Genomic DNA, 12,482 nt, shown 5'->3' with positions numbered 1-12,482 from the left:
AGTTGAGGACAAAGCAGCGAGCTATGGAAAGAAAAATGATAGGTGTAATGTTAACAGACAGATGGAGGGCAGAGTGGGTGAGGGAACAAATGCGGGTTAATTACATCCTAGTCGAAATTAAGAGGAATAAACGGGCTTGGGCAGGGCATATAAACCAAAAGAAGGCAAGTGTAGCAGGGGGCAGCAGAAAGTTAGGTGGGCAGACGAGATTAAGAAGTTTGCGAGGATAGGGTGGCCACAGCTGGTACCGGACAGGGTTAACTGGAAAGGCTTTTTCCTTGCAGTGGGCGTAGGCAGGCTGCTCCTGATGGTTATGATTGAACTAATTCTCAATCCCCTTTGAATTCGATATATGTGGGTGCAACTGTATTTGGAAGTATTCAAAAATATTCGACTTGCATCAAATTTTTATATTTCATACTTGCTTTCCAGCCAAAAATTCAGTATTCACACACCTCAGCCAATCAGTATGATGCTTCTGTTATGGTAATGAAACCAACACAAAATGGTAAACAGGAAATGTGGCCTTGACTACAAAAAGATAGATAAGCGAGCTTCCATGCAGAGACACCTCGCCAAACAGGGTGCCACAAATGCAGAAGGGAGAATAGTGCATGTGTCTGGAACAGCAGGTAAGAACCGATTCTCGCTCACCACCATCTTGCAATAGTTCAGGATGGTTCCCAGGTGGTTTCAGAACAAATCTGAGTGGCTGCACCTGACAAGGCACCCACTGCAGCCATACCTTTTAAGACTTAGTTTCGAAAAATAACAACCTGACCCGACGGGTGCTTCGGCAATAGGTTAAACGTTTAGCGTAAAACAAATTTAAGCACTGCGAAACACGGTAAATGCATTCAGAAATTTGCATAAGTAAAACTGCTCCAGTTTCTCAAGTGCCAACTTGCAAGATGAAAATCCTGACTTCACACTCGTGTCCTACACCAAGGGTTCTCGAACTTTTTTTCCCTCAAGGAACCCCAACAGACCGCAACATGTGTTAAGGAACCTCCACACCCCCCTCTACCCCCTATCACAATCAGTCAGTGTTGCTTGTGAATGGACCCTTTGTGCTTTTTTATGCTGCTTTGTTCACTTTCAGAGGTATTTGTTTTCTTGCTTTCACCAATGTCCATCTCTCACTCATGTTCAGATCTCTAACCCCAAGACAAGAATGCAGGAGACTAGTCGCAAGACACAGACAGTCCCCCGGGCTGGGCTGTGTATAGAACCACAAGGCACGTTGGCGCTTGGGCATCTGCACTTCACTGGTGTTTTTTTGTTTTCTTTTAATTTCTACATGTCTCATCGCCCTATGAGCAATGAGACATGCACGCCCTTTTTATTTTTTGTCTTGGCTGGGCTCAGCTAGCTCGGCGGTACACCCTACACTTCAGCTGCATAGTGCACATAACATGAGTCACCTTGTGCACCATGCCCCTTTCACATCATCTTGCTGGCATTCTAAAGATATATGCACTGGCGTCGCTAGTCTAGTCACCCTAGTCCAGTTGGGCCCAGCAGTGTCTTGGTATGCTGGCAAGTTTGCCGGGCGAGCCACCGCCGCCAGCGTTCCCATCAAAACGTACACACGCGACACCATTACTGGAGCGCAGCAGATTGCTGTGCTGCCAAGGTCTGTGATGTGCACAGCACGAAACTGAGGAACGAGCTAAGAAAGCTAACGCTCTGAACAACCATCTGTGGGTCAGCGTGAACTTTGGGATGCAGAGAAACACAGCATTGTGTTTCGTGTTTCAAAGTGCTTCTCTATGTCCCTGTGTCCCAAAGTTGACGCTGGCCGACAGATGGGATCATACCAACTAGCCCAGAAAAATGCCATTTTGCTCTGAACAATTCGGGTACTGTGTCTACTTTGCACATGGGCTCGCCAGAAGAGTAGTGAAAAGGGTGGACAGGCCAGTGCGGGTGCTTACGGAATCCACAAAAGCAGTTTGAAAACGCCTGCCCTACACCTATGTAGAGTCACAAATTTCTGCAGAATAATGCAATAAGCACCTTCTGGCATCTTTAGATTCCCCTTGCAGCATTTAAGAATGGCACTGCTGTGATGTTCAAACATGCTGTAAAAATAAAAAGAAAACACTGGCTTAGGTCCACCAGAAGTTTGTAAAAGTCACAGTGACAGAGCTGAAGTCACAACATAGTTATCAAAAGAGCCACCCCCACCACACGTGAGTGCAGCATTCGAGATGACAGCAAATGTCTGACCAGCTTGTTGCCGGAGTACATGAAGGCATCGCTTGAGTCCATGACCAGCTCGACATCCTGTACCAGCAGGGTGCGGTTGTGCAGCAGGTAGCTGACGGTGAGGGGCGTTCGCACCCGGCCATGGGCGGGTGCTACCAGCTCCAGCAGCAGGGGGCATGCCTGCACGGCTGGCGACGGCAGTGCCACCGTGTGCGTTGCCACCGCAGGTGCACCCTCCCTGCACAACGCACCAATGAGTTCCACCGAGACTGTGCAACGTGACAATTCACTCATGTTAGCTGGTGGACACAGAGCAAACAGCGACATATTTGGTGAAATTCAATTGTGCAAGCCAGAATGCGTGCCTAATCTAAGAGCAGGCCATCCGTCACTAGTATAAGAAGAGCTTCAAATGGGCCTAGTTGGTTTGTAATCTTCGACATTGTTATTGCGCTACTCAAGGTTTACACATGTATGTGTAAACATGTATGTGTCGTTCTTGTCTGTGTAAATCTTGAGTAGCGCAATAACAATGTCGAAGGTCACCAGTATGACAGGCACAACGAAGGAAATGGGTGAGGGAGACCATGCCACATGCATGTGTCAAAGCATAGACTGGCTGCCATTGCACTGTACAGAACCAAAGCATGCCAACAGTGGTAAACGAGACACATGTGCTCTCAAATGTGAAGATCAAGCGCAAGCATTCGACACCATGCAGCATCCCTGGGATGAGCAATTGTCAGCACTAAATGGCAAAGTATGCATCTGGGAAGGAGCATCATGGTTAGGACAGCACTCATCATGTCTTCTCTTCTTTTGTCCTTGTTTTTCCGCGCCGTTAACCACCCATCAGTAAAGGGCCAAAGGCCATTACACATGCATTAGGTGGAATAGAGCACAAAACAACAATACCATTTGTTGGGCGAGTTGGTGCTCTCGATAATCCATAACAGCGAGACAGACGGGACAGAGAAGAGAGGACACAATACAGAGCGCTGACTCACAACTGTGAGTCGTCAGTTGTGAGTCAGCGCTCTGTATTGTGTCCTCTCTTCTCTGTCCCATCTGTCGCTCTGTTATGGATTATCGAGAGCACAAAAGCACCTGCAATGTTAGCTGAAAATGCACTTAACAATGAGATCCCACGGATCATCATCATAACTACACTGCAGGACATATCCCTCCAATTAACCCTGTACTATTGGCTGCAGCCATATAACCCCACAAAATTCCTAATCTCACCCAACCACCTAGCTCTATACACTTGACACTTCTTAGAATCCAGTCCACTGCTCTTAACAACCATCTTGCCTTCGCATTATATATGCCTCGCCCAAGCCCGTTTGTTCCCCCTGATTTCTACTAGGATGTCATTAACCCGCATTTGTTTCCTCATCCACAACACCTAGGGACTGTACGATCTATGAAAACATCCTGTTGCCAGTGCCTCTTCTCTTCCCACTTGGCTTGCCCAAATTCTGGGGCTGGCTGGTGCACGAATTTACTTCGTGGTCATTTACATGAAAGCATACCGCAGCTACTTGCTTGCACAGAGCTTTAATGCCAGCTTTGCAGCTGCATCTTCCTTCTTGAATAAAAGGCTCCCGCTTTTCCTAGCATGGCCATGCCAACTGTGAAAGACATTTGCTGCCGTTTAAGAAGGGCCTCTATAAATATTAAGCAACATGTCACATGACATGGTGTACATTTTTGCAACTAAATTCAATTTTGCACCTCTGCCACAATATTCCGAGCGCGCGTCTGAAGCAAAAATTAAGACGAAAGAATTTGCTTAAAAGTTTCCTAATATGAAACACTCAGTACAATGCTTCAAAGTGTGTTTATACCCACAGTGCATGCATGGTTCGGCACTACTCGCACTGAAAACCGTTTAAAAGAACGTCACTTTGGTCTAGAGGGAAAAAAAACAATAATAGCGCATAAAGGCAGACAAACACCAGTGCGTGTCTTGTGTCTCTTACTTGTGTTTGTCTGCCTTTATGCGCTAGTATTTTTTTTTCCCATCTCAGAAAACTGATAACTGTGTTCCCAAATTAGGTTTTAAGTTGTCTCCAAGCCGAAATTCTCACAAAACTTAGTGCAAGCATGGCGTGAGAACAGAAATAACGAGGCCAGCAGTACACATAGCCTCGGTTGCCTCACAGTCAGCAGGTGATTTTCCAATGGATAAAGCACGCGTGTCTCGTATACCTTCATAGGGTTTTCGGAGGATAATGTGCCATGGTTGTGGAGGATTTTTCTTTCTCTCGCACACACAACACTTTCGTCCCCGACAGTACATGGTTACTTCTGCAAGGATGCCATATCAAAACTGAAGCCTATGCCTCATATTCGACAATGGAGAACATCGATTGAGTGAGCCGCTTCGTTTCGCAGTGCTTATGGAAAATTTGGTATTTTGAGCAAGTCACAAAGTGACATATTTACCTCGAGATATACGCCGTAAACAATGGTTTCGCTGACTTTTGAAATGCACTTCCCGCTTAGTCGCGCTAGTCGTGCTTCTGTTATTAACGAGTTTTTCACCTTTAATCCAGATCGCTTTCCCAGATCAAGTTCACATATCTTTTTGAAGCCGTACTGCAGACGGTACACCTCAACATGCCACAGATGTAGCGCAAGAGCTATGCACGTGCACGGAGGAGAGAGGGAATGCAGCGGCAAGTGGAGAAAGCGCACAGTGGGTGCTCCCAGTTTTTATTTTCCTGCCAGAGATGGCGCTCCCTGTCAGGAGGATGGAGTTAGGATGGAGTTAGGAAGCGAACGGTTGGGGCGCAGGAGGGTTCTGGCGGTCGGGGACTTGAATGTAGCGAGGGTTGAGGGAGGCGTTCTGACGGCAGTGAAGGCAGACAGGCGGGTGCAGGTGGAGGCTCAGTCGGGGAAGTGCATGGTGGATGCAATGGCCAAAGCCCGGGAGGTGGTGGTGGGCAGCATGGATGGCGAACACCTTGTCGTTGTCCATGCTGGTCTCAATGATGTACTGCAGGGGAGGAGCCAGAATCTTGAGACGCAGTTGGAGGTGGGGATGCGTAGGCTTAGAGAGGCCTCTGAGAGTGTGCATGTGACCATATGCACAATACCAGAGGTCCCGAGGCAGGCTCGCGAAACGGAAAGGAGGGTCGTTGAGGCTAATCGGGTAATTAGGCTATTGAGTCGACGACTAAGATACGAGGTGATGGAGGTCGACAGGGAAGTGTACGAGGTTAGGCCCCAACCTTTTGCACAGGGTGGCATCCACTACGGTGGTGCCACTGGCAAGAAGGTGGGTAGTAGGATAGGTCGCCAGGCAACAGCTTTTTTGGGGGGACCCAGAGCTCTGAAGGAACCAGTGTAGAGAAGGAAGAATTAAGATCAAACGGACAATGGAACCATAGGGGAAGAAAGAGACGCAAGCGCCAGGGCCAAGTTAATTCAGATATAGGTTTCATTAACATGCAAGGTGGCAGGAATAGACTGAAATGGGAGGAAATAGAAGAACAGTTAAGACAGGAGGAATTAATGGTATATGGTTTAGTGGAAACACATCTTAGAGACATGGAGCAACCACCCTGTAACCCAGACTACGCATGGGAATATTGCAATAGAACAGAGGGCAGCAGAAAGGGAGGTGGAATTGGGGCATTCATTCATAAAAGTATGAATTTTCAAAGGGTTAGACTGGGATGCAGGGAACATTTATGGCTAAAAGGAACAGTGGCAGGCAAGCAAACACTCCTTGGCTTTGTATACCTGTGGACAGGGGTTAATGCCAAAGAGGAAAACAGGAAAATGTTAGAATGTATTGCAAGCGACATTGATGAGCTAGGAGGACAGGGCGAGATAATTATAATAGGCGACATGAATGCACACATAGAAGACCTGGATGGGTACACGGATTCGACAGGAAGCATGCTGCAGGACATGTGTGACAGGCATGATTTAGTTGTATGCAACAGCACCGAGAAGTGTGAAGGGCTCATAACATGGCAGGCGGGGAGTCTGCACTCGACGATAGATTATGCACTAATGTCACAGAGGATGTATAATAGATTAGGGGTAATGAGCATAGATGAAGATGGTTCCAGAAGTCTAGGTAGTGACCACAAGCGTATCAAGTTGAGCTTCAGAAGAAAAAGCAATGTAGGACTGAAGCAAGATGAACAATCAGGGGGAAATTTTTACTCAGAAAAGCAATTGGAAGTAGCAGCCAAACAAATCGAGAAAGTAATTTTTGAGGATAGTGAAACAGAATGGACCTATACCAAATTAACTCGATTACTGGAGCTAGAGCTAGCTAAGGTGCGAGTAAAGCTAAAAGAGGAAAGATGCAAACCCAAGAGTTGATGGGATGAGGAGGTCAAGAGGGCAACAGAAAAGCGCCAGGAAGCGTCCAGGGAACACAGATATTCCAAGAAGAGGGGGGAACCAAAACCCGAAGTAGACAGAAAATGGGATACCTTCATAAAGTGTAGAATTTTGATTAACGAGAAAATTAGAAGATAGGGTGCCTAATTGATGTCAAAAGTAAATAAAAAGGATAGAAAAGCAGCCCAAAAATTCTGGAAACATCTAAATGCAATGAGTAATAAAACTAGGCTAGAACAAAGGTTTATTGTTACAGATGAGGGTATTCGACTAGAAGGGGATGAAGCAATAAAACACATTGGAACAAGGATGACGGAAAAATTTACACCAAAGCATGTGGTACATAATTTATCGAAGGAGGATAGACCAGTTACAGCAATAGCTTCACTTGAGCAAGGAGAGTGGGAAAGGGCAGAGAAGAAGGTTCCTAGTGACACATCAACAGGACCAGATGGTATCACGATTATGTTGATAAAGAAGTTAGGACCAAAATCCAAGCAAACATTAATACAGGTAGTGAACAAAATGATAGTGGATGAGAAAGTCCCCGATGAATGGCGATTAAGTAGAATGAACATGATATATAAGGGAAAGGGGGACAAAGCAGACGTAAGTAACTATCGTCCCATAACAGTGACATCTGTGGTTTACAGGGTGGTGATGCAAATTGTAAAGGATAGACTGCAGGCTTGGGTGGAGAACGAGGGGGTGTTAGGGGAACTACAGAATGGGTTCCGGAAAGAAAGGAGGTTGGAGGACAATCTATTTTCATTGACACAGTGTATAGAAATTGCGGAAAAGGAACATAGGCCCTTATGGCTAGCATTTCTGGATATTAGGGGAGCCTATGACAACGTTACTCAGGAGCATTTGTGGGACATACTGGGCACATTGGATGTAGAAAATGGATTAATTAATCTTTTAAAAGATATATATAGAGGTAACAGAGTGCTCATAAAATGGGAAAAAAATGTATCAGGGTCTGTAGAGATACAGCGGGGGCTTAGACAAGGATGTCCTCTGTCCCCTTTGTTGTTCATGTTGTACCTGCAAGGGTTGGAGACCAAGCTAGAGGGGAGCGGACTAGGCTTCGACCTATCTTTTTTCAAGCAAGGGGAATTGATTAAACAGACATTACCGGGATTAATATACGCGGACGATATAGTGATAATGGCTGACAACAAGGAAGACCTACAGAAGTTGTTAGACATATGCAGTACAGAGGGAGATCGATTAGGCTTCAAGTATAGTAAGGAAAAATCTGCAGTCATGATATTAAATGAAGAGGGCGGCAAGCATAGAATACAGGAGTTCGTGCTAAAAGTAGTGAATGAGTACAAGTATCTTGGGGTGTGGATAAATAACAGTGTTGAGTATCTGAAAGAGCATGAAAAATATGTAATGAATAAAGCTAGTAGGAATGCAGCTGTCATGAAAAATAGGGCACTGTGGAATTACAATAGGTATGAGGTGGTAAGAGGGATCTGGAAAGGGGTGATGGTCCCTAGCCTGACCTTCGGGAATGCGGTCCTGTGTATGAGGCCAGATGTTCAAGCAAGGCTGGAAATTAGGCAACGGGGAGTAGGGAGGTTAGCTTTGGGAGCACGTGGCAATACACCAAATCAGGGGGTAAAGGGTGATATGGGATGGGCGTCTTTCGAGAGCAGAGAGGCTAGCAGTAAGATAGCATTTGAGGAACGATTGAGAAAGATGGAGGAAAAGCGGTGAGCTAGGAAAGTTTTCAGATACCTGTATATAAAGAATGTTGACACGAAATGGAGAAAGCGAACTATAAAATTGACAAGCAAATATCTGGACAGCAGTAAGGGGGCAAATGAGCAATTATCGGTTAAGAAAAAGGTTAAAGAAACAGAGAGAGCTTTATGGAAAACAGGGATGCTGACGAAATCGGCACTGGGAACATACCGGACCTTTAAACAGGAAATTGTCAAAGAAAATATCTATGATAATTGTAGGGGAAGTTCTTTGTTGTTTGAGGCCAGGACTGGAGTTTTGCGGACTAAGACGTATAGAGTCAGGTACCAGGAGATAGACACTTTGTGCATTGCGTGCGGAGAGGAGGAGGAAACGGCTGAACACTTGATACTTTTCTGTAAAGGGCTTCACCCTACAGTGGAAGGCAGCGGGGCTGACTTACCCAAGGCATTGGGGTTTAGGGATAGTGAAGGGAAAGTGGATTTTAAGAGGTAAGAAATAACCAAGCGAAGGTTATCTGATTGGTGGCTAAAAGCAAGACAGGAGTAAAATTTCACAAGACATGGCTAGGTGGCTTGAGCCACCGCCCGATGTAAAGGGTTCAGCCGTATCCATCCATCCATCCATCCTTCCAGGATGGTTCTACAGGATACCGGCAAGCAATCTCAGGAGACGAAATACCTGATTACGAAACGCCAAAGCATGAGGGAGCCTAACTCTACAGACAGAATAGAACTGGCAGAGCTGTCGAAGTTAATAAATAAGTGCAACGGTAGCCGACATAAGGAAGTATAATATTGAGAGAATCGAGCATGCTCTAAAGAACGAAGGTAGCCTGAAAACGGTGAAGAGGAAACTACGCATAGGTAAAAACCAGATGTATGCATTAAGAGGCAAGGAAGGTAATGTGATAAGCAATATGGATAAGATAGTTAAAGTAGCCGAAGAGTTTTGCAAAAATCTATACAGTAGCCAATGTAGTCAGAGCGTTAACGATAAAGACAGTAGCACACACCAGTGCGTCATCCTGCCACTAACGAAAGAGGAAGTAAAGAAAGGCTTAGGAGCAATGCAAAGGGGAAAAGCAGCTGGGGAGGATCAGGCAACAACACATCTGTTGAAGGACGGAGGGGAGATTGTGATAGAAAAACTAGCCACTCTGTACAAGCAATGCCTTATGACCTCGGCTGTACCAGAGGCTTGGAAGAACGCAAACATTATCTTAATTCATAAGAAGGGAGACGCCAAGGACTTGAAAAATTACAGACCGATCCGTTCTCGACAAGGTATTTACTAAGGTAATCGCAAATAGGGTGAGTGCAACCTTGGACTTTAATCAACCAAATGATCAGGCAAGCTTTGGTAAAGGATATTCTACAATAGATCATATTCACACTATCAATCAGGTGATAGAGAAATGCGCAGAATATAACCAACCCCTATATATAGCCTTCATTGATTACGAGAAAGCATTTGACTCAGTGGAAACCTCAGCAGTCATACAGGCATAGTGGAATCAGGGTGTGGAAGAGCCTTATGTCAAGATACTACAAGATATATACAGCAACTGCACAGCTACCACAGTTCTCCATAAAGTCAGCAACAAAATTCCAATAAGGAAGGGGATCAGGCAAGGGGACACGATCTCGCCAATGCTATTCACCACCTGTTTACAGGAGGTATTCCGAGGCCTGAGTTGGGAACAGTTGGGAATAAGAGTTAATAGAGAATACCTAAATAATCTGCGATTTGGTGATGACGTTGCCTTGCTGAGTCACTCAGGAGGTGAACTGCAAATCACGATCAATGAGTTAGACCGGTGCACGTATGCGACCTGAAACGCTACGTGCAGCGAGATGAGTGGGTAGAGGACACAGCCCGACCCGCGCCGCAGTCGGATAACGAGCGCTGTGATCAGCCGGCGAACCCTGCGTCCCGCTATAACTTGCGCCCTCAGCAGAAACAGAATCTGCCTGCACAGCCTAGAGCGAGGGCGTGAGCCGGCAGGCAGTCTCGTTAGAAGCATGAACGTACGGGCCGCTCATGCCGATCAATGGCACGCAAGACTGACTTGCGTTAACCCTCATGACTCTCGTGAGGGTCGAACAGCCACGCAGCACGTGCAGCGGGAGCTGGCTACATCTGTGTTGACCATTTTCCAGCGCAGATGGAAAAGAAGCAGGGCACATCAGAACGACAACGTTCCACTTCCAACTACCAGCCACCATCCAGCTTCGGCAACGCGCCGCGCCAAGGCCCGACGCTACGCCTCGCCCGCGACCTGTAGTCGCCACCCTGGCCACCCCTGCTACCTGTCGCATCGCATCGGAGCTACCCACCCGCCGACTGTGCGCCACCGCCTGCGGGGCCCCATTACCACCGCAACCCTGGGTCCCCGCCTGCTGACCAGATATGCCAGGGCAGCCCAACCGCGGCCTCAACCATAAAGCGTCGCAGCCCTGGCCCCTGAAGCCACCTGACCCAGTACCTCAGGGGTGCAGCCATGGACCTGGCCTCCAAGCCATCGCAGCCGGCGCCAAGGAGGCGGTCGACCGAATTAACCGGAACGGCGCAGCCGCGCGCACTCGGAAGACCGTGACAGGGGGCAAGATGCCAAGCGTCATCGTGCGGGAGGCCAAGCCCTCGGAGTGAAGCGGCTAATCCGCGGGGGCGTGGCGCGGCCGTCAACCGATGCACCTGCGGGAGCTGAAGAACTTCGATCCCAGGATGGCGGAGAAGATCAAGTAATGTTGCCCCTGTTTCTGTGTTCGGGAGGCTTCTTAAAGAGGGGAGGATGTGGGATACAGTGGTATCCCCTCCTCGTCCCCCGCGCCAGCGGCGACCGTGACTTATACGGGCGCGCTGGCCACCAAGAATGTGGAGAGAAGGCACCCCCCGCGACTCTGCTCATTTCCGCCCCAGCACTGATGTGACGTCACGGCAGCGCGCTGCCTTCTGCGGAGAGGGTAGCACGCCTAAGCTTGACGGCAACGATTTGCTGCCAGGGAGGCAATGCCCGAAGGGATAAAAGGGGGGAACGCGTGGCGGGAAGCGACTCTTGCCGCCGGACCTTACCTAACTGCCCCACGGACCCCTTCCGCTGCCCGCCGGCCCCCGAATACCAATGCCAGACGACGTCAACGACCTAGTGAGCTGCTGAACATCTATTTTAAGGATAGAACATTCCTCCGCAGTGTGCTTTACCTCGCGTTAGGATAATAAACTATTTCCTAGCGTGCCCTGCCGTTGCCTATTTCGTCCGGACCTGCCGTGGCTGCGACTCTGCGCCACGGGTTGGGGAAACGTGTTGCGTACTCGAATAACGCCTGCGTGTAGCTTGCACGGAAGCTCGCCTTCCCGGCCGGCTGGACGCAGAGTGACCCCATACCGCACAGCACCATGTCAACGCCTACGCCAGCCGTCTCCTCTCTACCCCGGAGCACAATTACTTGTCTGGGCTGTTGGGAAATTCCGCCCATATTTATACAGCCGCCCCTTTACAGTTTTCACTGACCACCATGCGTTGTGCTGGAACTCTTCCTTGAAAGACCCTAGAGAACGGCTTGGTCGTTGGGCACTGAGCCTGCAGCAGTACCATTACTCTGTACTCTACAAGTCTGGTCACTTGCACGCCATGCCGACTACCTTTCCCGTTACCCCGTTGGCCCTTGTGACAATCCTGGCACTGACAGTGACGACGCTTTGTGCTCTCTCTCTGCCCTAGCTAAAATGGGCGAAGAACAGTGCCACGATGTCGAGCTGCGCTCAATTATCGACTGCCTCCACAACGCACCATTTGACCCTCCAATGCGCCGCTTTGTACTCCGTGATGGAGTTTTATACCGCAGAAGCCTTGACCAAGCTGGCCCAGACCTCCTCCTCATTGTGCCCAAGCACCTCCGCACTCTTGTCCTCCAAGAGCTGCATGATCTCCCCACTGCTGGTCACTTGGGTGTCTCCCGTACTTAAGACCGCGTGTGTCGTCGATTCTTTTGGCCCCGCCTCTACCGCTGTGTACGTCACTATGTTGCTGCCTGCGAGGAATGCCAGCGCCGGAACCGCCCCACCACTCTGTCTGCCGGTCTGCTTCAGCCCATTGATGTCCCACTCGAACCATTCCATCGCGTCAGCTTAGATCTTTTGGGACCATTTCCGGAATCCACCTCGGGAAACAGATGGGTAGTTCT

The 12,482-nt window shown here is 48.3% G+C and overlaps 1 protein-coding gene across 2 annotated transcripts in view; it reads right to left on the bottom strand.

Moving 5' to 3' along the window:
* The window catches only part of gry (trafficking protein particle complex subunit 11 gry), a 374,318-nt gene that overhangs the window by 47,397 nt on the left and 314,439 nt on the right, over window positions 1-12,482 (bottom strand). For both annotated transcript variants that reach the window (XM_077655723.1, XM_077655724.1), the window contains exon 28: window positions 2,233-2,449. In XM_077655723.1, the coding sequence (XP_077511849.1) occupies window positions 2,233-2,449 (217 nt within the window). The remainder of the gene's footprint in view (window positions 1-2,232; window positions 2,450-12,482) is intronic.

This window comes from Amblyomma americanum, chromosome 2 (genome assembly GCF_052857255.1).
Source record: "Amblyomma americanum isolate KBUSLIRL-KWMA chromosome 2, ASM5285725v1, whole genome shotgun sequence".
NCBI lineage: Eukaryota > Metazoa > Arthropoda > Arachnida > Ixodida > Ixodidae > Amblyomma > Amblyomma americanum.
Note: the sequence above shows the minus strand (reverse complement) of the source record. Positions and strands in the feature narration are given on the sequence as shown.